The sequence below is a fragment of the Astyanax mexicanus genome, chromosome 11 (assembly GCF_023375975.1).
Source record: "Astyanax mexicanus isolate ESR-SI-001 chromosome 11, AstMex3_surface, whole genome shotgun sequence".
Lineage (NCBI taxonomy): Eukaryota > Metazoa > Chordata > Actinopteri > Characiformes > Acestrorhamphidae > Astyanax > Astyanax mexicanus.
Genome location: NC_064418.1, coordinates 43,452,546 through 43,479,049, shown reverse-complemented (window position 1 = coordinate 43,479,049; position 26,504 = coordinate 43,452,546). Strand labels below are relative to the sequence as shown.

Below are 26,504 nucleotides of genomic sequence, written 5' to 3'. Positions count from 1 at the left end.
GCAGTCAACAATATATTCTAGCTGTAACAATAATATAATCCAAAATAAAAAAAGTTATTTCATGGTTCAGCCTTGAACAGGTTAAATACGATTTTGAAATGAAACTATGAAAAATCATTTTAGCAAAAATATGTACAAAATATATTCTAGAGTTAAAATGACAAGAATAACTGAACAACAAAACTGTTTACATGTCGTTTAGTCTTTTTGGCCATTGGCCAGAACAAGCATTACATGTTTACAGTGAACCCCTGATCTAACAATTTGAACTCGATGGCCCAGGCTGAGAAAGGGAAGAGAAATATTAAGGCAGAAGTTCTGAACAGTCACACTTCTCTTTCCCCCTTTTCTCCCCATCAGATTTGTTTAGAGTGGAAGTGAGTGGTCAACAAGTTTTGAGAGGAGAGAAAAAACATTTCACAAGAAGAGACTTTTTTTTTGTTCAATTTTTTTTTTTATAAATTATGTTTGATACACATTTGTTTTTTTGACATATGTTTGAGTTACAAATGCAATTCAGACCCCAGAGCTCCCTTTTTACTCATAATCCTGTCTCTAAATACTTCAAAACAACAAGAAATAATAAAAATAACAAGAATAAAAAACAGATGTTGCAATCCACACAAACCCAACCACATTTCTTGCATTCCACCAGTTTTTAGTGAAGCGGAGTGCAGTGAAGGTAATGTTTGTGTTTATGGAACAGGATGGGTTTAAACATGTGATTTGATTCAATGGCTTTGCTGTTTGAAAGCATTTGTTTTTGCAAAATTACAAAACAAGAATTAAAATAAAATCCATTGGCTCTATCTGTGTATGTGGTAAATGTGTGTGTGTGTGTGTGTGCGTTTCATAAGATGGTGGGTTCATAGTTAAGAGCTGCTGAGGCTTGTGACCCAGCTGAAGTCAGTCTTTCTCACTCTCCTCAGCTCTTTCTCCTCTGCTTTGGAAAGCTTTGGCGGCGCCTCTTCTACTGAGCCCTGAGTCCGGATCTCCTGCTGACCGTCACCAGTTTCCATTTCCTCCTCAGAATCATCTTCCTCTTTGTCACTGTCTTCATCCTTTTCTGAGGGCTGCTTCTCCTCTCTAGGGAAAATGTGACAAGGATAAGCAAAGAGTGAAGTAAACAACTAACAGAAGATGAATATTTAGAAGATATAAGGCCTTCCTTATATCATTTGATTGATGTCAAACAATGTGATCAAATCAATGTGAAAATCACTCTACTAGTGCATGTCAAATTAGAACATTAGAATATCATTAAAAAGTTATTTTATTTTAGTAATGGCAATAAAACAATAAAATGAGACAATGGAAACTCAAAAATCTGTGTCTCAGCAAATTTGAATATTATATAAGACTAATTGATACTTTTGGCAGTATGTGGTCCCTGCTGGAAAATGAAATCCACATCTCCATAAAATTTCTCAGCAGAGGGAAGCATGAAGTGCCGTAAGATTTTTCCAGGAAAACACTGCACTGACATTAGACTTGATAATAAAACACAGTGGATCAACACCAGCAGATGACCTGTCTCTCCAAACCATCACTGATTGGTGGAAACTTCACACTAGACCTCAAGCAGTTTGGACTGTGTGTCTCTCCACTCTTCCTCCAGACTCTGTTTCCTTGATTTACTTTAAATGAAATGTAAAATGTACTGATGATCAGTGATGGTTTGGAGAGACATGTCCTCTGCTGGTGTTGGTCCACTGTGTTTTATTATCAAGTCTAAAGTCAGTGCAGTTTTGTTTTCCCACACAATCTTACAGCACTTCATGCTTCCCTCTGCTGCTGACAACTTTTATGGAGATGCAGACTTGGCACACTGCCCACACTGCCAAAAGTACCAGTTAGTCTTATATAATATTCAAATTGACACTGATTTTGTGGGGTTTTCATTGGCTGTAAGCCATAATCATCAACAATAAAAGAAATAAACACTTAAAATAGATCACTCTGTGTGTAATATACTCTTCATTTATAATTTACTTGTAGATATATAAATATTATAGTACTACAGCTGTTTAGCTGTTCGTAAGAAACTGTGTCTGTAAAAACGGAATATATCCTTTAGGTTAAAACTGAAACCAACAGGTTACTCTATAACGCTCGAGTAACATCCTTCCCCTGCCTTATCATGACTCAGCAGAAAATTCAAAGCATGACTTCAAAACAATTAAATAACAAGGAAGTATAAAGGAGAACCGCAAATTATAGAGCGGACTTTGAATGCCCCATAATAAAAGTAAACAGATAACGGGACATTTTACATGAACACTTTTGCTTCAGAAAGCCGAAGTGGCCCAAAATTCAACAGTAAAGGACGGTGCCGTACCTGCTCTCTGTGTTCGAGATGAGGAGAGAGTTGACAAACATTGAACACAGGAACGAGGCTGCAGGAAGCACATGGGCTGGGGTGTGCAGCAACTGGATGAAAGAAAAAAAGTACTATTTTTAATACGATAATTTTTAATAAAAAAAAAAAAAAAAAAAAAAAAAAAAAAAAAGAACATGCTGCATATTGTGTTGATTTTATTTTGAAGGAGTTGGATCTGACAAATACTGTTTACAAAGCACTGAAACAACATGACCACAATCACTGACCTCTTTGACTGCTACCGACGTCTGGGGGTGCTGGGTCCTCTCTGACACCTGATTGGTCATAAAGTTCAGCTTGTCCTCCTCCTCTTGCTGGCGCCTGTGCTTGCCAAGCAACAGGTAGAACGGCGTCACAGCAACACTGTCGTCCACAAGAAGCTGTACACAGCACAAAACAGCACAGCTTGAAGCAATTCTGTGTTTAAGACCCATCAATTCTAGGCCCACATGACCTTTTAATACCCTTGATTGAAACACAGGGGGATGGGTTTTAAATATATTGATTTAATCATGTTTGAATGATGTTTTATTTATGCTTAATTCCATTTTTATTGTTATTCTTTCACATGTTTTTTTTATTTGACTTCTGTTTGCTTTTTCTCATTTGTAAAGCACTAATAAAGGTGCTAAATATAAATAAACTTTCCTTGCTTAGTGTGGCGAGACACTATTTTGGGTTCACGAGAATGAGATTTTACCTATATATATTTTTAATTGTTGAAATATATGATTGAAAATATTTTATTTGACAAAAAATTCAAATTGCAAAACTGCAGGTGAATTTGTAAATATTTTGTAAGTAATCATACATACTTATTTTACTCTGATTATGAATTATGTATGAGTTATCATATGCACTAAAATATAGAACATTATGTAAGTATTGCAGCTGGTTTTCTCATAAACCTCATGACCTTGCATGGGTCTCTTTAGACCTTAGAACTACTATCAGAATCCCCTGTGTGAGGGTTCTATATTCACTCTGCAATTCCCTGGGGGAGGGTTCTATACACACCTGGCAACCTATGACAGAATCTCTAGGCAACTCCGCAGTTTAAACCACAAAGGCGGGAATGTGTAATCAAACATTTGTTTTGGTTACCTGTGCATAAGTCTCACGAGACACATTTAACACTTGAAAGCCATCTCGGAACACCCCTACATCATAAAACAAGGCACTAGACCTGTGGTAAGTTGTATACTTCATGCTTATATACCTTTTGAAATTGCGTTTCATGTAATATACTGGTAAGTTTCTTTTGTGTATTATTTAGCTTTTCTGTAAAGCTGCTTTGTTAAACACCAAAAATACTTTACACACAAATTTAACTCGACTTTTACCACAGACTCACCTGTTTCCTGGATTTCAGTATTCTCTCATCCTCCGTCTGGGTACTAAAGGACAATAACTCCTTAACAGAAGAGAAATAAACACAATCAGTACACATTTAGTAGGTGCGGGGTTGAATAGGACCAAAGTAGACTAAAGGCCGTTCATGATCTTTAAACTGGTACCATTTTCTCTGTTAAGTAGTAGAGGCGAGATCTGTTCAACCACTGGAATCTCTCGTCACAGCTGTCCAGAGGCTCTGCTCTCGGAGCGAACACGCAGCGCTGCACTTTCCCCTCACACACGGCCTTCTGGGTAAACAGAGGACGGGGCTCGCTGGGTCTGAAAACAAACACTGTGCAGAGGATAGAGACCTAGTTAACACCATGTTCCAGCAATTTGTCCACTTTCATCTTTATTACGTAAAGGCAAAATTGGTCATTTATTATTGCTTAATTTTTATTCTGATATATTTTCGTAAGGAGGTGAAGTTACACTTAGGAATGAAGTGACTGAAAGGCAGTCTATGCTGGAAGTGACTGGCTGTATTACATGGAGTAGCTGAGTTTTAACTGAGCTGTCAGGCAATTAGCTAATTAATCATTCTATCATTGATCATGTGGTATTGTGCTGTTGGTCAGAGCAACAGACACCCTGTATGAAGTTCTTTGCAGTGTGTTTAGTAAGTGTGGTGACAGAGTAAAATGCTAATTAGCTGTTAGGCTGCTTGTTAAAACATAAGATTAATTTAGACTAGGGTTGCACGATATTGAGGAACAAAAAACTGACGATGCAATATTTTGTTGTTATTCAATATTAAAAAATATATATAAAAATCACACTGGACGTCAATGGACCAACATCATAATGTTAACAATCATGCAATCTGTGGATCAATTATTGGAGTCAAATAAATAATATTGGGCAGAAATATTTGTTAATCTGGTTGATTGTCATGCAAAATGAGAACATTGTGATTTTTTCTTTGTATTGAACAGAAAAAAGTTTGTAAAAATCTAATTTAACACTGCACAAAACATTGCATGTCCTGCAATGTGATTGTTGCACCTGTACATTGCGATATTGATCCTGCAACAATATACTGTATTGTGCGTTTTAGACTTATTTGTACTCTTTGCCAGCGATCGGGTAACATTAATTTTCTTGTTTGTATCAAATACTGGTTCAAATGTTCTCTTTCTGTTTTAATCCTCATTTGTGCATGCTAACCCTCTCTCTGCTGTTTGGGGATTCAACTGGACTGTAGTAGCTACAAAAGCTGAGCTGTAATTGTTAAATTGGCTGTAATTTAATGTGAAATTGTAATAAAATACATGAAGATCCCTTTTACAGTTGACAATTACAATTATTCAGTGGGTATCCAGTAGAAAAAAATTATTTGATTCTGGCTGCACTATAAACTCAATAAAAGCCGTCTGAGACACTTGGTCTAAAGAGTAGAGGAGCTGATCTACCAAATGAGTAGGTACAGTAAGTCTGGCTCAGCCTCTGGTTGGAAAAATTTGACAATATGGTGCACAATTTTGGCTTCTTTTCTATAAAACCAAAGGGAATGAAACCATGGTGTCCATGCTTATACAGCATACAGTCACTGAGCATAACTCTGTACAATGAGTCATCAGTTTATTAGGTCTCTTATATCTTATATTGCAATAATTGGCAATTTTGTCATCAGTATCATCAATCATACATGTTACCTTGGTTGGAAGTTCATTTTAAAACCAAAATGTTATTTTATGTCAAAAATAAGAGCCCTGAAAAAGGATCCGAGATCCTCAGACCTGAGTATAATTTGAACTTTTACATCCCTGGACTGAATACCCTTTGTTGCACACATCCTGGCATGTTTAGAGTGTATGATGTTGAACTTGTAACCTTAAAAAGGTTAAACAAACTAACAACTCCATGGATTTGTCCGACACTAACCCAGTATTGCACCAATCACTGCCACCATCAAACACACCTGATTAAACTCAGATAAATCAATTCAGAACAGAAAGTCATGTGCAGGGACACTGGGGAAAGCACTGCATTGCACAGCACTGGTGTTTTTACAAAACAGGCAATGGGAAGCTTCATTACTTCAGTGAAAAAAAAAAACAGACAGGGGAAATAAAGACCATGTATTTACTTACAGTCGCTGCTTTTAGAGTGGAGGCAAAACGCTGCAATGATGTCAGACAGGGGGTCTGATCGTAGAAGATGGACATCCATTGGCGTGCTCCACTCCACTATGGACAAAAAAAAAAAGATGTTTTAATCAACAGGGCTGATGATTTATAGACAAATAAAGCAAAATACTAAAGCTAAAACCACTGTTTAGCATGAAGCTTCTTCTAAATAATAAAGTGGACGTGTTAATACAATACTGGACAATGTACTGTATGGGTTAAGGTACTGTACATTGTGGCATGACCTGTTTAAACCTGATATTACCATGCATTTTCAACAAAATTAAGATAAAATTATAGATAATAACAAAAAACACAACAAAAAATCTTTTAAAATATAACTGTTAAAATGTGGTAAAATTGGGTAAAATGCAATGATAAGGGGAAAATGGGTAAAATGCTCAGAGGCGAGTATACTGGACTGCAGTCTGTGTTTTTGCTGTGTTAAAACTAGATACGTGGAAAGAACCGCTAGCTGTTAACACCCTGGGTTACCAGAACACTCAGGGCTCCTCAGGCGGCATTTACATACCGCTAGAATTGCGTTTAGTGGCTAACGCTAATGCTGCTGCACCCAGCCATAGTGCTGGAGAAACTTCACTTAAAAAAATTCAATAATAATAATAATTCACCCATAGACAAAATATTGAAAATCTAAGCTTACTGTAAATAAATGGAAGCACTTAACTCACTTAAATAAAATGTTTTCCTGAAAATAATTCTGTGTAGATTAAGATCCAGTGCTCATTTAACTTTAAGAATTATAGTTTTGTTTACTTAGGCATTTCCCCCAGCTTTCCCGGGTCTTTTGATCTGATTCTTTTACTCAAGCAGAAAAATGTTTGTCAAAAAGTGTCAATACTAGTAATTATTACTGGGTACTTTGGCTTCTCTCTCCTGATCCGTTCTCTTCCTTTCTGCCCCTCACTCTGCATACATGCTTGCGTGTTACAATGTGTGCTAACTGTTAGATGAAAGCAGTAGATTTTGTTTACTTGCAATTTAAAGTAACAGTCAGTAAGTTTGGGAGATTTGGAGATTTCAGGGACTGCTTTGTATTTAATATACCTCACATTTTAACGAGAGTCAACAGAATCTGCTCACAGTATATCCACATACTATCCAGACACAAAAAACATGTTACTGCCAGGTGTAAACAGGCCCTTAAGTAACCAAATCAACACTCACATGAGCAGGTGAGGAGGTTCCAGCAGAGGAGGTTCTTGGGGGTGGTGGCCAGCAGGTATTTGGAGCAGCTCAGCCGACCGAAGCAAAGCTCCCTGCAGAGAATGAAAGCAATCAGAGATCAGTTAGTCCGTCACATCAATCCCATCACATCCCAACACACCCTAAAAGAGCCAGTCACAATTCTCTGGCATATTTCATCAGATTAGCAAGAGGCTTTTTATACACTACTACTTTCCCAACATCAAACAATATATGCTATTCATAGTCAAGTACTTTTTTTATGCATTAGTGAAGTGCAATAAATCCCATAAAGCTCTTATTAATGGCATGCATTTGAACTGAAACGAGTTTAAACGTACAGTAACAGGCACTTTCTATCCCCAACACATGGCACAGTTACTGGGTCGAGTAAGGGCATAGCAAAATAAGGGGGAAATGTTTTTTTTTTTTTCTGTAAAACTCCCAGAACTAACACCAACATTTACAATACAAGGTCTGCAGTGGAGGGTCGATTTGTTGTACTCAGGGCTAATACTATTTCCTTGCTACGTACAGTTGCATATATAGAGCAATTACTGCACAGAAACCTTTATGACAATCTTTATGGGTAAAACGAATTTGAAGATCTTGAAAGAAAAAAAATAAAAAATAAAAAATAAAAAAAAAATAAATAAATAAATATAATGGGAGAAAATTAGAAATAAATTTATATACAAAACCTTATAGCAATATTATGCTATAAAATATAATAATTAAAAAATTAATTAAAATGTATATGTAAAGACTGGTGGTAGACAGTGACTAATTTATTATAATTTTTTATATATATAATTTTATTTATTTAATTTTTATCCCATTTTCTCTCAATTTACACAGCTAGAAATAAGGACTCCCCCTATCACTAGTAATGCCCCAACACCAGGAGGGTGAAGACTAGCACATGCCTCCTCTGATACATGTAAAGTCAGACTCCGCCTCTTTTTGAACTGCTGCTGATGCAGCATTACCGAGTAGCATCACAGCGCTAACGCTTGAAGGAAAGCGCAGCGACTCGGTTCTGATACATCAGCTCACAGACGCCTTGTGATGTGGAGAGAGAGCGCCATCTACCCAGCCAGAGAGAGCAAGGCCAATTTTGCTCTCTCAGGGCTCCGGCAGCTGATGGCAAGCAGCATGAACAGAATTCGAACGAGCGATCAGAGTCTTCATTTTGTGTGTTTTTTTTTTTTATTATCATTTCTGATAACCTGAGCTTAGTGTTTTTATTTTTGTTAAAAACTATAAAAGCCCCTTCCAGGCTTCAGTTTGTCTGAAAGCCAGGTCTCACCTGATGGGTCCGGGTGGCTGACAAAGCGTGGTGAGGAGCCCCCAGGTGTCAGAACTCCACACAGTCACCACCTCCTCAAAGCTAACAGCCAGAAGGGAGCCATCGCTGGAGAAACAGCAGTTAGTGGGCTGCAGGCCATGGTAGCTGCCCACAAAGTCACATGACCAGGAAGCCTGCTCCTCTGCACAACAAACCGAAAAAGCTGAGGTCAGTATTGGGAGGTGGACGTTGTTCAGGCACCAGTCCAGTTTGGGGTGAAAATGAAAATTTTGCATGAATAAAATAAACAAACATATATATATATATCTAATCGTTATGCATGACTTTCAGTGTGTAATTAATGGTTCAAACTGAATCATTAATCTGAAGAAACTCGAGAGCCATTAAATAAAAACAGAGGCGTCATTGTTGTTTACTGCGGCATTGTGGCTCTTATGAGAGGAAGGGAGTTGGACAGGATATCGTTTCAATCTGGACTAGAACCTTTAGACAAGACTTTAGTGTCCCAGTTAATCTGAAGTCATCAGGGCGACATTTCACAACCCTCAGCAGCAGAACTATTGTTATACATGAGGAGAAGTTCTACACTGGCACAAAAATGTCTTATAGTTTCACAGTAAATAGATATTTACAGAGTCATTACTTGGATATCATATTTTTATTTAAATGTGTGTAAAATATACACTATATAAAGTTTTTTTGGACACTTGTTCATAAGGGAAGCACTGAATATTTGGCAACCAAAATTGTCCAGCTAAAAACAGAAGACTTGTATATTATATGGATGTATTATACACAGAGTGATCTATTTTAAGCGTTTATTTATTTTATTGTTGATGATTATGGCTTACAGCCAATGAACACCAAAAAAATCAGTGTCTCAGAAAAAATTGAGTATTATACAAGACCAATTTGTACTTTGGGCAGTGTGGGCAGTGTGCCAAGTCTGCATCTCGATAAAAAGTTATCGGCAGAGGGAAGCATGAAGTGCTGTAAGATTGTGTGGGAAAACAAAACTGCACTGACTTTAGACTTGATAATAAAACACAGTGGATCAACACCAGCAGATGACAGACATGTCTCTCCAAACCATCACTGATCATCAGTAAATTTTGCATTTCATTTGGAAATCAAGGGATCAGAGTCTGGAAGAAGAGTGGAGAGACACACAGTCCAAACTGCTCGAGGTCTAGTGTGAAGTTTCCACCAATCAGTGATGGTTTGGACTTTAAAAATAATTATAATTATTATTATTATTATTATTATTTGTGTTTTGTAACATTCTTAGTTCAAATTATGCATTATGCAAGCAACCACTGCAGTCTCTCACAGACATGGAGACAACATGAAGAACACTGCCAACTTCATCAAAAGTACCTGGAACTAGGTTTCATGCAAATATGGGAATAAAAATCTAAGGTGGGACTCACTCTGTGTTTCCGAGTCTGTTCCCAGCAGCCAGACTTTGAACTGGCCGTCCTTGGCTGCGGTCACCAGCATGGTGGTCTCAGTGGAAGGGCTGAAGCACATGGAGGTAATCCTGTCCTGGTGGGCGGCCGTTATGGTGGTGTTGAGCTCCAAGCTTGGGAGGCACACACAAAAAAAAAAAAAAAAATCATAAGGATTTTTTTAAGCAACTGAGCAGACAAAACTGATGGATTAGCACCACATCGCTGACCACCTGGAATGCTGAGGTTCAGAACAAGGTGCTTAAACTCCACAGATGTACAGTACTGAGTCCCAAGTTTGGACAACCTTTTCATTAAATGATTTTCCTTTTTTTTATTATTTTTCAACAGTGCAGAGCAACACCAAAAATATATCCATATACAACATTAATTAAAGACATACCTCTGTGTATTTGTATAACAAACTAACTACTTCTAACCTCTTTTCCTTCTTCCCCTCCTCTACTCCTCTATCCCATTATTCCCTTTGAACTCTCTTAGACCTAATATATATATATATATATATATATATATATATATATATATATATATATATATATATATATATATATATATATACATATATATATATATATATATATATATATATATTTTTTACCTTTAACTTCTATTACTTTTGTACTTTACTATTGTAAGTTGCTTTGGACAAAATGTAATGTAATGTAATATATATTATTATAGGTACCAGTGAAAAGTTTGGACACACCTTAAATTCAGTGTTTTTTCATCATTTTAAAATGTTCTGCATTGTAGATTAAAACTAAAGTCATTCAAACTATGAAGGAAAAAAATATGGAATTATTAAGTAAGCAAACAAAAAAGGTGTTAAATAAACCAGAATATGTTTTATATTTTAGATTCAACAAAATTTGTCCATCTATTGCTTAGATGACAGCTTTGCACATAGTCAGTTTTATAAGGTAGCGTCACCTGGAATTCAGGCTTTCAGTTAACAGCTGTGCTGAACTCGTCAAGAGTTAATTACTTGAATTTTTTGTCTCTTAATAAAGTGTTTGAGAGCATCAGTTGTAAAGTAGTGAAGAGGTAGAGTTACAGGTATACCGTGAATAGTGAATATTTGAATAATGTTCTAAAAATATATATTTGAAAAAATATATATATACGTTAAGAAATGAAGGTGAGTCAATCCAAATTACTGAAAGAATTTTGAAAGTATATTTAAGGGCAGTCACAAAGACCTTCAAAAATGATATGATGAAACTGGCTCTCATCAGGACCAAACAGGAAAAGAAGATAAGTTCAGGATAAGTTCATCAGAGTTACCAGCTCACTTAGTAATGATGAAGTGAACCGACTTTTAAGTATTTTGGCTAAATATTTATATATAATATAGTTATTACACCTATACACCTATACACATTTCTGTTTGTTTGGTACGACTTGGGTGTCCTAACTATTCATAGTATGTATACAGGGAATCTTTTATATATTTACATGAAAACAAACAAAATTATGAAGGAACTAATGGAATTATGTAGTAAACTAAAAACTGTTCATCCTCCACAATCACCCGATCTAAACCCTAGAACTAAGCTACTTTAGGTTGAGTTTGAGAAGAGAATAAAGGAAAAGCAGGAACTCTAGGAACTCATTTAACACTGTTGGAGAACCATTCTATGTTCTAAGGCATGAAACTAACTTAAAAAAAAAAAGCCAAGTGTGTGCAAAGCTAAAATCAATGCAAAAGTTGCTACTGTAGCATAAAACATATTCTGCATTGGTAAACAGATACTTTATATACATTTACAATATAACACGTCTTCCCTCAGTTTTGAGGTCTTTAAAATGAATCTACAATGTAGAAAATGATCAAAATAAGGGGTCCAAGTGTCCAAAGGCCTAAATGGTACTCTATAAAACTGTGAATGTTGTACAAATGCTGTACCTTTGAGCGCTCTCATTGAAGCCCCAAAGTTTAAGAGCGAATTCGAGATCTGAGTCGCGACCCCTCTCCTCCACCGTAGCCAGCCAATTGCCTCGGACATCGAACACCGCCTTCATCACCTCAAACTGGTCCAGTCCTTCCTCATAGATGTACTCCTGCTGCACAATGTCCAGCTGGAGGGGACATACATACATACATAGTAATATAAGTAAAACTAACCACCATGCAGAAAACATGCTTAAAATGTATCTAAAACAGGTTTAAAAAGAGATGTACAGATTCACATGCATTAAAAATCGCATTAGATGCCATATTAACATGAATGAACCACAAAAATAGCATACTTAGATATGCAGATATGTTTAAAAAAAAAAAGAAAAGAAAAAAAAAAAACACTGCAAAAAAGATCAATTTGCTGCACAAACATTGAGGTGCTTGACCACTGAAAATGTTATTTATGCATGCATAAATATAAGCTTAACTCTTAACCCATTGCTTGTGTGAAATCATGAGGTATCATTAAACCGACACAGTGGCTGAAATTAAGGCTCAACACACAGTTTAAAAGCTTTACATTAGCAAAAACTGTCCTTGAGTTTTTCATAATCTCAGGATTCATGACTAGGCAGTTTTAGAGTAAAAAAAAAAAGCTCCATAACTCATGTGACTGCACGAGAACAAAGCTGACAGCATGGTCAGCCCTTTTGTGGACCCCCTAAAACTGGCCCACATGACTGTTCATGCTCTGCACACTTCCTCAAGTACAGGGCGACAGCTCGAAAGAATGCAAAGGTCACTTTTAAGGAACGGGGTACTGAAAATGACATGTACAAACATTTTCCCACTAATCCTAAATTACTAAATAAAGTCGATCAGCCAATACATGTTGGGTGTGTTAAGTTTGCGTCTGCATGCTCTTAAGGCTAATGTGGCTGACAAGTAGTAGTAAAAGGCTAGTTACCAGATACTAGTGCATCTCAAAAAAATTGAAAAGCTCCTTTATTTTAGCAATTCAGTTCAAAATGTCAAGTGTCAAGTCCTGCTGGAAAATGAAATCTGCATCTGCATAAAAGTTGTCAGCAGAGGGAAGCATGAAGTGATGTAAGATTTTGTGGGAAAACAAAACTGCACTGACTTTGGACTTGATAATAAAACACAGTGGATCAACACCAGCAGATGACATGTCTCTCCAAACCATCACTGATCATCAGTAAGTCTGGAGGAGAGGGAGTGAAGAGGGACAAAGTCTATGCGGATTTCATTTTCCAGCAGGACTAGTCACACTGCCAAAAGTACCAAGTGGTCTTATATGATTTAAACATTTTCTAAAACAGGGATTCTCAACCTTTTCTACCTTACGGCCCACCTGTTTACAACTTGAAAGCGTCAAGGCCCACATAATAATAATAATAATAATAAAATATCTAAAAAAAAAAAAAAAAAAAAAGAGTATAATAAACTCTTGCTACCTTAACATTAACCTGAAACTGGGATTTAGGCTTTCCAAATATAGTACATGAACTTCTTACTGGAAACATGCTCTAATATTGTGCTTCTTTTGTATTTTTCCCTTTAAATTTACACATAAGAGTAGCACGGTTTTACAGGATAGCACAACTCGACAGGACACCTGATGACTCGGCTTAAGATTTTTAAATCAACCTCACTGTGATCTATAGTTCTATATTAATCCATTTTAAGCTTCTCCTCAGTGTTGAAAGGCAGCTGTTCTGTTCTCACACACAGCGGAGGGCGGGGCTGCGCTCATGCAGCGGCTCTCTCTATTGAAATGAATAGGATGTGCTGTGCTGGTGGACGGGGAGAGGATGCGGGCGCACCGCACTAACAAAAATTTAATTTCAAGTCGCGGCCCACAAAATATCGTTCTGCGGGCCGCAAACGGCTCGCTGGCCGCGAGTTTGAGACCCCTGATTTAAAGCGCTCACTACAGACAACTTTCTCCCTCTGAGGATGCGCCTGCGGACCCCTGGAGGGTGCTTCGCGGCCCCCCCGGTTGAGAAACCCTGTTCTAAAACACTGATTTGTGGGGGGTTTTAATTGGCTGTAACCCATAATCAACAACAATAAAAAAAAAATAAACACTTAAAATAGATCACTCTGTGTGCAATACCTCTATATATATATAATACATGAGTTTTACATTTTAAATGGAATTACTAAATTCCAAAACTAACTTTTCAATTACATAAAAAAAATTTGTGTGCGTTTTGGAACTTGTTAGAGGTGAGCAATTTTAACTTTATTGCATCAGGATACTTATAAAGTTGCTTATATTTTACATCATAGTTGTATGTTTTTACTGGATATTGATGTGTTGTACTATTTGTTGTATGCACCACCAAGGTCCTGGATAAGCATAATTTCACTTCAACATGCTCCTGAACACAAATGCAATGACAATAAAAGCCTCTTGACTTAGCCTGATGCTGTTTTATGGAACCAAGAGTGGTTCTTGAATTGCACTGGGCCATGAAGCATTTGTAGTACTCTTATCTTAACGAGCACATGTAGGTAAATGTAGTGTTAGGAATAACACGAGCGAGTCTGACCCAAAGACTCTTATTACTCAAGTGTGGTGTGCATGCTGTAGGGTTGTGTGCATGATCAGACAGGGGAGTTTGCACAGGGCTGGGTGCAAAGAGATCTGATCGCAACAACATCACAGTAACAGGAGCTGGAAGGACACGCCCAGCCGTGCGACACTGCAGGCTTGCTTACACTGTAAAGCTGCTTGTCCTGCTGCAGGGAGTAGAACTGAAGATGGCCCGGCCTTCCGTTCATCACCAGAGCTTTGGTCCGCGAATCAATCACTAGATCCGTCCAAATGTTTCCTGAAGAGAGACAAAGAGGATCTCAGCAGGATAAGAGCTAATGTTTCGGTTACTGAACCCTTAGGCTGAGTCATCGTGAACTAAGGACGTCTGTGAAGTGCTCACCTTTAACCAGGCCCTGAATCACTGCTGAGAGTTTGAAGCTGCAGTGGATGATGTTGATCTCTGTTGAGGGAGACAAAGAGACAAAAAAAAAAAAAAAGAGAGAGAGAGAGAGAGAGAGAGACACACAGGTTAAACACACTGCAGAATGACTCACTCCAACTCCACAGCTCACAGAAACAAAGACAGGATAAGACGCACTAAAGCCAGAATAAAAAAAAAACAGAGCTTCAGGGGCTTTAGTATAGGTTGTAAACTCTATTTCTAGAAAGTGAGCCAACACACCTGATCCCACTTATATATTGTCATATATTGTTTAAGCATAGTCATTGTGATGTGTGGAAGCGCAAGTGTCACATCGCAGGACCTGCGATGTCACTTAAGGCAATTAAATTAAACATGTTATGTTGCAATGTTTTGATTCTTGACACAAGAAGTAGATAAACAGTGCTGTCTCTGTGTCTGTGTGAGTGACCGGCGGCTGCTGCCCGAGAAGCACGCGAAGGGGGGGGGTTGGGGTTGGTAGGAGTAAACACAAGTTATGACTCAGCTCTTGATCGGTCCAGACGCAAAAGAGGGCTGGTGACATCATGGGCCCTGCATTGTTTAAAACGGCGAAAAAACAGAGAGAACATTTCTAATGTACCTTTTCCCCCCCAATATCGTGCAGCCCTTATCCCGCTCATAAAAAGCTGGATAATTAGCTGATTAGTTGGACCAAGTGGGCCTGAGAAACGGTCGACAGATCAAGAACATTTTTTCTTTTTTTTTTTACATGGAACCACAGTGTTGAGTCGGCAGTGAATGGAAAAAAAAAAAAGATAAAAAATCATCATCAGCTTAACAGTGAATGTGTTTAAACGCACTTTTTAAAATATTATAATAATTAGCTTACTGTAGTTCTCAAATTACTCAAGTAGTCATGTAAACATCATATTCAGATGTCATAGATCTCTGATCTTCTTGAAGTGCTTCCACTGCTGGTCTGGCTATACACCTGTATATATATATTACACCTATGTGGATGTATAATGTCTTTCGATCATTCACTATTAAGTTGCATGGCCAGTTGTTACACACTATGGTTAATAAGTATAAGGCAGCTTCAGGATAACAGAAATGTAAATGCAATTTTATTAACAAATTGTTGTCCATGTCAGATTTTTGTATTTTGTATTTTCTGCTCTGTATATATAAGAAAATACAGGTTTAAATGCTTTTTGTAACTTTATACTCTTTTATCTGTTAAAATATCACTTCAAGTTGGTGTAACAGGTATGGGAATCTTTTTACATTCCTAAATAAAAAAAAAATTCAGCACAGAAACTGTATTCTGGTGAACTCCAGTGTTCAGTGAGTAGCAGACTGATATGTTGAGGATCTTACTGTTATCTGAGTGGCTCGTGCAGTACATCTGTCCATCAGAAGACACAGCGATATGAGAGATGGCTCCACCCAGACGAGGAAGGAAGTCCTTCTTGTTCACTTCCTCACAGTGCCACTGTACCAGCACAGACTCCACACCTCCACTCAGAAGGTGCATGCCTGTACAGACGGACAGAGGTACAGCAAAAGATCAATCAAAGCTCCAGAATCAGTTCCTTAAAATTGTAAGTGAGAGACTAAAAGCTGTTATTTCTAAAAAAGCAAAATAATCATGTGTTTACAGTGCTCTGTAAGACAAAAATTCTTAGCAGAGAAAATAAGATTTATCGCCTCGAAATTAGATAATTTTACAGGCTACTTTGCAGTTTTTTTGCAGTGTAAGTAGTTTAAAAAGATACAATCATTTAATTGGCATAACATTTATGTAAACACATGCTTTTTTATTTTTAGCCTCCAAAAGAATAGTTCAATATTATTAAATGCAATATTATTTATAATATATATATATATATATATATATATATATATATATATAGTAAGCAAAGTAAAAAGTAAACATGTGCTCAACAGGCTGTGTAATGGTGAAATGGAATAAATAAAAATATGCACAATGCAAATCTTTTTAATTTATTAAAAATTAATCCTTTACTTTAACACATTTTGCTGTATTAAAAAAAAAAGAAAAAAAGGTGTTTTACCCAAAAATGTTTTATAAAATCTTGCAGCAATAATTCTTATAAAAAACCCATATTCAGAAAAGGTTCTCCTTTATCACAAAGAACACTGGGGGACTTGATTGTCCAAACATTTGAATCATAATTATAAATCTGAAATTATTATTTTAGCTCATTAAAAAGGATTCTGAATTATTAAATTCTACATAATATATGCTGCATGTTATGTTTATGCATGTATATATACTTCTGTGAAATATTATAACTAAAATATTTTACAAACCTTGTTTACAATAGTGAAAACAAAAATAAGAATCTATAGATAATTAATAAAAAAAAAAAAAAAAAAAAGGTCTCCACGATAGACCATGATAGTGACTTACCCTCTGGAGTAAAACACAGCGAGCTGACAGCGTTGTGGTGCCAGTGCTGAGTGGAATATGTGTACTCTTTTTTCTGATTGAAGTTTCTCCTGTACGAGACGAAGAGAGGGACAGGGACATACATCATTTGAGTGAGATAAAGAGTAATAGACATGTAGTTGTATATGTAATTTGTGATGTTACAGAAATGATTGATTGTGATTAGAGTTTTCACTTAAAGTGACCTTTCAATAGTAGGCTCAAAACACCTGATCCAGCTATAAAGAGATCAATAAGGAGCTTAAAGGAGAACTCTGGTGTAAAATGGACTTTTGTTGTAGTAAAACATGATAAAATGTACTTACCTTTGATGAATAGCACACCTCTGGTCTTACACAGGGCATACTTTGGGATATAAACAGTGTTTTTAATAAGCTTCTTGTGCACTTTTTAAGTTTTTAATGCCTCGTTTTAAACGTTAGGGCTCCTTGGATTCTAGCAAGGAGTTGTGGAGCTACTTTGAGCTGGATAACAGTGGAAGAAAACGATTTATCTGAGCAAATTATGCCCCGTGACACCCAGTCTGAAGGGTGTTTGGACAAACTTTTACAATTTCTGGATCTCAGAACGCTGTGGGAGAACAGAGGTGAGCTATTCGTCAAAGATAAGTACTTTTCAATCATGTTTTACTACAACAAAAGTCCATTTTACACCGGAGTTCTCCTTTAATTGGAGTTCAATTTGAGTCCAACTCATATTGGTCTGGTATTTAATCTTCGTCCACTCGCTCACCAGAGGCGGATCTTGCCGTCTTCGTGTCCAGTAGCGATGCAGTCGTCTTTAGGGTGACAGGCTACACAGGTGAAGGCATTTTTGGCACCCTTCTTATCTGTGGCCTTCAGAGAAAACCTTCATTAAAAATAAATGAGAATTAGACAGTGTGCAGGCAGCCACTCCCCAGCTCCTGAAAAAAAGGCACCTTGGTAACTGGAAACTGTGAGAGAGCAGAACATGGAAACACAGGCCCCCTGATACGAGCATGTAAACAGCATTGTGACTGGGCATGTTCCAGCATGCTTTTGACCTCACAGGATCTATTAAAAGAAAAGCTGCATCACTGTCAGTGTGCAACATTTACCGGTATGTTTTCTGCTTCCGGAAGAAATACACATTGAGGCGGAGACCCAAAGCAGAGGCGATATATTCACCCTGGAAAAATAAAGAAGAAAATAAAGCATTGTTAGCATATGAGATTTTGCAATAAAGACATTTAAAAGAAATCCATTACATATCCGGTACATACTACAGAATATTATATTACCTGATAATGCAGCTTTACTTAATACCTATTAAATAAAACTCTCCATGATTCAATATGTGGAAGTTGTGAGGTGTTATCTTGTGAGTGAGGCTGAGCAAAGGCCAGTGTGCTCATGGGAATTACAGTTAATATGTTGGAGAGTTTGGAAAGATTGTGGATGCCAGATGAATGTGACAACAATAGGGAAATTATTATTAAATGCAGGGATCAACAATGATATCAGATTCATATAAAGATCAACAAATGCTTAAGATTTTACTTATTTTTGTAGCTTCTATTTGGATGAGCAAAAAAAAAAATAATAATAATTTTTATATATATATATATATATATATATATATATATATATATATATATATATATATATATATATATATATATATATAAATTATATAAGTCAAAAGTCAAAGTCAAGTCAAAGTGGTTTTTATTGTCATTTCAGCTATATACAGAGTACACAGTGAAACAAAACAACGTTCCTCCAAGGTCCCAAACCAGGCAGTGAGGCAGCTATATATATATATATATGTGCTTTTAGCAACATGGTAGAATGACCAGTACTAAAAGTTGACTTAACACAAGGACTGCAGTGATTAGTCAATGTAATCTATAATTGCATCAATATCAATCATTTAAACCTTTTTAAAAGGATCCTGATAGGCTATAGGTCCTCTGCTTGTGTTTCCAGTTAAAGTACAGTATTGTATTTTTTGCAATATAAGGTGCACCGGATTATAAGGCCGAATATCTACACAGATTTCTCTCCTAAAAACTGTTTATTTGGGTGAGTAAAGCACTTCTGTTTATTTACAGTAAGCTTGGATTTCCAGAGTTCCAGGCTAGCCGCAGTTAGCAGCTAATGCTGCCTGACAGCATTACACTGAAGAACCCTGAGTGTTCTAGTAAGCCAGGGCAATAGTAGCTAGCGTTTTGTCCCACGTAGCTTGTTTTAACACGGTAAACACGCAGGCTACAGTCCGATATACTCTGAACGACAAAAGAGCCAGCGCTTAGCGCGGTTAGAGAGTAATGCTAATGCTGCTCCAGCAGTGCTAGCCTGGGTTAGAACCAGGCTACAGGCTGATAATGCTCACCTCTGAAGATTCAGAGTGGCTTTACTGCTCCTTACAACCTGACTAGTAGAATTCATACATAAGGCGCACTGGATTATAAGGAGCGCTGACGATTTTTGGGAGAATTAAAGGATTTTAAACGCGCCTTATAGTGCAAAAAATACGCTAGCTATAACTGGGTTGTCTTCGTTTGCTTATAGTTTATGCATCCAGCTGGACAAATGGAGGGTATATGATAGAACTGCAGCTGATTTAAAACTTACCCCTTGTCCAAAAGCTGTGGAACCAGGGTTGGGGCTAATATCACACAAAACTGCAAACATGTCCTTTGCCTCCACTTCTTGGTCTGGCACCTTGGGGAGATGTAGAGCCAACAATTGGAAGTTCTCTAGAAAAGAAAAAAAAAAAAACACCACACGCAGTAAAACCAGTGTCTACAAACATATTCTGAGACCACAGTCATTCAGTAAAAGGTCACAATAACTAGCAGTTACTTTTTATTTAAAGTTGATAGCATGTTAAAATGTACTCTCTAATGATTATAATAATTAATCTTTCTCTGCAGAAACTGCCCCAGAACTGATTCAGTGAAATACTTACCACCTTTATTCTGATTTTCCATAGCAACAATAACAAATATGACTCCAGCATGTTTCTCCGAGACATATAAAGACAATATTGGGTATCCAAATATGAATGTCTAAAGAAGAAGAAGGGAAAAAAAGAGCAATTATAATTCATTATATAAACATTTTGCTTTTGGTATGACATTATAAAAGTTGACATTTAGAAAATAACAATAAACAGTGCTTATACAACCCCTTTAAAATTCCAACCATTTAGTTAATGTAGAAATAAGTTTGTTACTTTATTCCAAATCATTAAATCCTCTGAACAATTACAAAATGTATACAAAACACGTAGTATAACTTAAGAACTTTAAAACTAATGAACTAATTAAAAAAATAAAAATAAATAAAAATCTTAGTTTTGGCCCACTGTAGTAGCTCTGCCAGAAAGGCTTGGTTCTTTCCTGGGCAGCATGACTTAGTTTAAAATAGTGGCCATATGAGCAGATGCTAATACTTCTATATTTGAGGAAGGAAAAAAAAAAAAACTACCAATTACCAATAAGCAATTATGAGCCAATAACGATATAATTCTAATATCATTGTGCATCCCTATAAATAGCACAGCTTTTAAACATTTACCTTGATGAGGATCCCATCGATGAAATCCCACAGTCTAACAGTGCCATCTGCTGAGCAAGAGTAGACCTGCAGAAAAGAGGGCAAAGAGGAAGGTTCTTCTTATATTTTATATCATATATCATGTATATATATCTATTACAATATTCTGACATATAGGCAAAATTTCCATGAAACTTTGCAAAAGTTAAGAGACGTAAAACTAATACAGCACTAGCTAAGAGTCTAGATCTGGGGTGTCCAAACTTTTTTTATGGGGGCCAGAAGAAGAAATATATGTGCACTCACGGGCCACAGACTATGTAATGAAACAAATAATGAAATGTACTTCTTATAATAATACATTTTCTTGATTACTATCATTAACACACCATTTTACTTGAGTTACTATCTTTATCTATCTTTGACAGTGTTGTGTAAACTAAGATTTTTCAAATTGATGTTTCATTTCATGATGTCTCTTAATATTATACTTTACGGCAACTGATACCTCACAAATTAACCATACACACTTCCCTCTGAATTAAAAAAAAAATAGTAATTTTCCCAAAGTGCCTGAAATTTTCTGCATTCTCTGTCTATTTTCTGTTTCCAGGGAGTTGCCATGTTCTCTTAAAAGCTCAGGAACATTAATGTAGGTATAGGAAGGAAGAAAAGAAGATAAGGAGAGTTTTAGATTGGGTTTATGTGATAGCGACCCCTAGTGTTCAAAGTTTAAATCTCACATTATAAAAACCAGCTTAATTGCAGACCAACTTCCAGTTTATTTCTGAAATACCTTGCAGGCCACTTGCAGGAAACGGTAGTTTGGACACCCCTGGTTAAGACTAAAGACAAATTCATGTTTGCCTACGAAAGTTGAAGACAGTAATACAGACCTGAAGGTGGTTGGCTGGATTCAAGGCGACTCCAGTCACTTGATCTGTGTGGCCTTCTAGCACATGAACACACTCTTCTGTGCTGGTGCTGAACACTTTTACTGAATCACCTGAACCACATATCAGGAACCTACAGAGAAAATAGCAATAATAATAATAATAATAAGTCTTGAGCCAAGTGGTGTTATCTAGAACTGGGTCTCTCATCTTATGGACCAGAAAACCACCTATTGAGTGAAGTACCATCTAGTGGTCCACAGGCTTATTCTCAGGGAGGCAGTAGTCCACCGTGAGCTGGTAACAGTACTTTAAATAATAAAAGTATAAGTAAAAAAAATAAATAAAACACAGAAAAAGATTTTAGAAAGCATACCTATGCTATGAATAATTTAATTCTATTTCAGGGCTTATGGAATCTGGATGCACTAAATATTCGAAAAAAAAATCTCTGGTGAAATTTATATTGAACCATAATGTTTCTGATGACCTAAAATTAAAACAGTGTCCAGTATTCAGCTTTCAGGTAAATGTTATGTTTATTTGGTTTGGTTTTGTTCTGGTCAAAAACCATCCCATACAGTTCACATGATCTCCTCATTCAACACACCTGCTTCAACTCATCAGTGAGAGCAGAGAAATAACAATACCATCTACGACAAGTACTGATAAGCCCTGTTCTACACTACACAACGGCTGCATCCAGAAACTTTTGCTTCCTCTCCTCCTCCTCCTTTACTCTCCTAGGTGGAGGAATGAAGGAGAAGAGCACAATGGAGAGAAAAAGCTGTAATTGGGGAAAGTGGGACAGCTGATCCCTTTTAATAGGATTTTGTGGTATATCGATATGTATTATTTACAGAATCTGTCACGGACAGGCGTTTTACTGGCGTCAGCTCGTCGCACAGCTGAACACAATCAGCCTCCGTAGCTGGACTATCTCTGTGCGTGATGATGTAATCACATAGGCACGTAGCCAGATAGGCTAGGCTAGGCTAGATTTGGCTAGGCTAGGCTAGGCTCGGGTCCGCTACGCATCTAAAATGCCTCGCGCTGGAGCCAAACGGAGCCGGGACGAGCGGATCCAAGGCTAAGGTAGGCTCAGTTCGCATCTGAAATGCTCCGCGCTGGAGTGGAATGGAGCGGAACCAAGCCGAGCCTAGCCTACCCTAGCCTCGGGTCCGCTCGGTCCGCCCACGGGTCCGCTCGGTCCGCCCACGGGTCCGCTCGGTCCGCCCACGGGTCCGCTCGGTCCGCCCACGGGTCCGCTCGGTCCGCCCACGGGTCCGCTCGGTCAGCCTCTGGTCCGCTCGGTCCACCCACGGGTCCGCTCGGTCAGCGGTCAGTCGCGGGTCCTCTCGGTCAGCCGCGGGTCCTCTTGGCTCCCAGCACGGGACATTTTTGATGCAAAATGAATGCCCCTGCCACAAGTGATCAATTGAAGGAGGGAGGTCTAATTCAGTGGTGAGGATTTGGTTCAACTCTCGAAGGTCTGCTAAACTTCAGTTTGCTGCAAATTGTGCCGGAGAGTGGAGCAGGTTAGCAGCGGTAACGTTAAAACATCTAATCTGTTCCGCCACCTCAATCAGTTACACTACATACAATATTTTCCTTATACTGGCTGAATCACTTTTATAGCGTATGTTGTAAGTTATTTAAAGTTTATGAATCCTTTAGGTTTGTTTATTTGACGGGGATATCATGTTCCTTTTATGTTTATAAAGAGTTGTATTTTGGCTGAAGCACTTTTGTAGCTTATATTGTAACTAAGTTATTTATAGTTGATAAAGCCTATAGGTTTGTTTATTTGACGGGGAAATCTTGTTGCTTTTATGTATATAAAGGCTTCTTTTATTCTTTATCCTAGTTGAAACACTTTTGTTTTGATCTGTTAAATTTGTTTACAAAAGAATAAGAAGCTCTGCTTCTGTCCTAATTTAAAGTTATTTTTATTGGTAATAGTTATATAGGCTTATGTTTGACAGGGATGTCATGTTTTTATTTTGCTATATGCAAATAAAATTGAGCATTGATTTATCTTGACTATTTTTAATTTCTTAAGTATTATAATGTTTTCGTGAAAGGAGGTTTCAAAGACTTAAATTAAATTTTCAGACAGTAGTAGGTACATATTTCCATTGCAGGGATTCTTCGCAGTTTTCTGTGGCCTTCTAAGTATTTATATCGATATCGAAATTATATCGTATCGACCGAAATTAAGGAATATATCGTGATATGAATTTTGGCCATATCGTCCAGCACTATGACCACTAATGAACTGAGCCAATCACAATGCTCACTTCAGCTCACCCTAATAATGCCCAGCCAATCAAAGCAAACATGAGAAATAAGAAAACACGATTTAGCTCTTTTTTTGGTCATAAAGTGTTTTACAAAACCATCACACAATACAAAAAATACAATCACAGTATAAAATGGTACATTATCCAAATGCCTGTTTAAAAGACTGAAGAAACAGCAAGTCTTAGTGAAGGTTGCAAAGTGTTTCACAGTTTGAGAGCAAAAACCTTAAATGTTAGTGTGCAAAAAGCAGAACACCTCTTAAGTTAACACTGTTAATTACCGTATTTTAGGGACTATAAGGCGCACCAAATTATAAGGCGCATTTTAAGCGACACTAGTGAGGAACAAGGGTGTCACCATGTTTCCCTTCTAATTAATCAGCTTCTAAACCCATACTCAGTTTAAACTTGCTTAGGTTGTTAAGATTTTCAGCTGCTTAGTAGGGGTGGGCAATATTATATCGTATACAATATATCGTGACACAGAAATATCATGATATTAAAAATCCATATCGTGATAATAGGGCTGTTCTGTCTTAAAAGTAGTCTATTATTTACTGTGAAGCTTTAGGTGCATTTATTGTATAATTGTTTTAGTTTGCAGTTTATATGCATGCACTAAATATTCTGCAATATTATTTGCTGAATTATATTATTTTATGCTATATTATTTATTTTGCCACATTATGGTTATACTGTTATACTATTATACTATATTCCTATTATATTATTTATTATTATATATTCCTCACATTTTAGTTTTCCTATATCGCCAAGTATATCGTTATCGCAAAAATACCCTGAAATATCGTGATATTATTTTAGAGCCATATCGCCCACCCCTACTGCTTAGTTGAGCTGGTCTGCATGCAATCACTAGTAAGTATTATATAGTTAGCTTTGTTTTGAGTGATTTTTGTATCAGTAAATGCTAACTGTACAGAATGCTAAATGATTACCTTACCTAGAGTGGCTACTGTTAATTTGTGTATGTTTCGTAGTTTATGCTAAATGTGCTGAAATTCTTATTTCATAGATATCTTATAAAAGTAGGCTAATGTTGTAAGTTTGTGTAATTTCCCGTCTTCTAAAGAAGTGTTTTTGCACCACAAGTCTGTATGTTGTCTTAATAATCCAATAAATGAGTGGCATGTTCATGAGTGTGTGAGAATAAACAGTTTTGCAATTAACATCTCCTTGTTCTTGCAGGACAACCTGAGGACAACTCAATCAGCCCTAGTCTACATCACTCTTGTGCTGCCACCAATTCAGTAATATTTCAGTACCTCCCTTCAGTAATATTTAATATCCAGGTAAGGTTAACCAAAAAAACAACCTAGCTAAATGTGTTGGCCACTGAGACCATGCTATTACTAAATATGATTACCTTTAAATGATCCTTTACCACCAAGATGTAAACACGTTTGTGTCAACTTGCCAAAAGTTTTGCAGGAAAAGGAACATACAAATCTCCACCTGATGAAAAAATGCCTAATATGAACTTCATTTAGGTAAAATTTAGTCAGGGCATGTAGTATTCAGTAGTTAACCAGGGTAAACATGACTATCAACACATGGGTATTTAGTTAGTTAGTTAGTTAGTTAGCTTCTTTATGATTGGGAGGTGTCTGATCTCTGATTATTCAGCACTAATCTGAACATTTTGAATAAAAGAATAAGCAAAACGCTCCACACTAAGCATTAAACAGCAAAAACACATGTTTTAAATCTTTTTAAATATGATAAATTGGAATACGTTGTTTACAGAGCAGCATATGAAGCTGCAGAAGGCCCCATCTCTCTCAGATCAGCTCACACTAGTGAGGAAACAGTGAGTATAAGAGGTTTTTATCCGGTCGCTGATCATACCTGCAGTCTTTAGTGATGATCGGAGCTCTGAAATTGATTTTATTGCCGCCGCAGCGAACCACGCGGACCCCGCTCTGCTCCACCATGATGATCTTCTTCTTCTGCTGCCGGCCTGCGCACGCTGCTGCCGCCTGCCAACCGGAGACAAAATAAAAGTCCTTTTTGGTAAATTACGTTTTATTTTTTTCTGTTTTCGGTTTTTATCGTTTTTATTTGTCACATTTCGGATTTTTTTAATAGCACTGTCATTTTTTTAATAGTATACAAATAAATACAAATATTTTAAACTGTCAAGTTTAATGTTGCAAATAAATAAATGAATGAAAGAATAACTATCATAGACCTAAGGACCCAATGAATTTCATTTTATTATATTTTTGGTCAATTATGTTTTGTTTTTTCTGTTTTCGGGTTTTATCGTTTTTTTTCGTCACATTTGTGATTTTTAGGTTGTTTTAAAAGTACTGTCAGGCGATTAAAAAATAATATAATTAATTGCATACTGTGTAATTAATTAATCACATTCATCATAAACATATTTTAAACTGTACAGTTCAATTTAATGTTAGCTAAGGAGCAAATGAATAAATGAATAACTGACATAGACCTAAAAGCTTCCTGTAATGAACATGATTAAAGTCCTAGCGTTATTTCGTTTTTTTTTTTGTTTTTTTTTTTGTGCTAA

The 26,504-nt window shown here is 36.8% G+C and overlaps 1 protein-coding gene across 1 annotated transcript; it reads right to left on the bottom strand.

The window, feature by feature from the left end:
* Positions 1–429: 429 nt before the first annotated feature.
* wdr75 (WD repeat domain 75) lies at positions 430–25,945 on the bottom strand. Its single transcript, XM_007253238.4, has 21 exons — positions 25,820–25,945; positions 21,651–21,780; positions 20,776–20,841; positions 20,165–20,264; positions 19,828–19,952; positions 18,309–18,379; positions 17,963–18,079; positions 17,192–17,280; positions 16,135–16,293; positions 14,752–14,811; positions 14,534–14,646; positions 11,795–11,967; positions 9,850–10,001; positions 8,420–8,600; positions 7,093–7,184; positions 5,869–5,964; positions 3,898–4,067; positions 3,735–3,794; positions 2,608–2,760; positions 2,339–2,430; positions 430–1,086 (listed from the first exon to the last, which is right to left on the bottom strand). Exons 1-21 carry the CDS (start codon positions 25,903–25,905, stop codon positions 873–875), a joined length of 2,499 nt encoding a protein of 832 aa, XP_007253300.3. The 5' UTR covers positions 25,906–25,945; the 3' UTR covers positions 430–872.
* Positions 25,946–26,504: the final 559 nt, after the last annotated feature.

Bases quoted from the DNA above. Each gene is read 5' to 3' on its own strand.
- wdr75 (XM_007253238.4), bottom strand. From the start codon at position 25,905: ATGGTGGAGCAGAGCGGGGTCCGCGTGGTTCGCTGCGGCGGCAATAAA. The intron at 21,781-25,819 runs GTATGATCAGCG...TTTTCTCTGTAG, and splicing joins ATCATCACTAAAGACTGCAG to GTTCCTGATATGTGGTTCAG. The intron at 7,185-8,419 runs GTGAGACCTGGC...CATTCTCTGCAG, and splicing joins CAGCCACCCGGACCCATCAG to GGAGCTTTGCTTCGGTCGGC.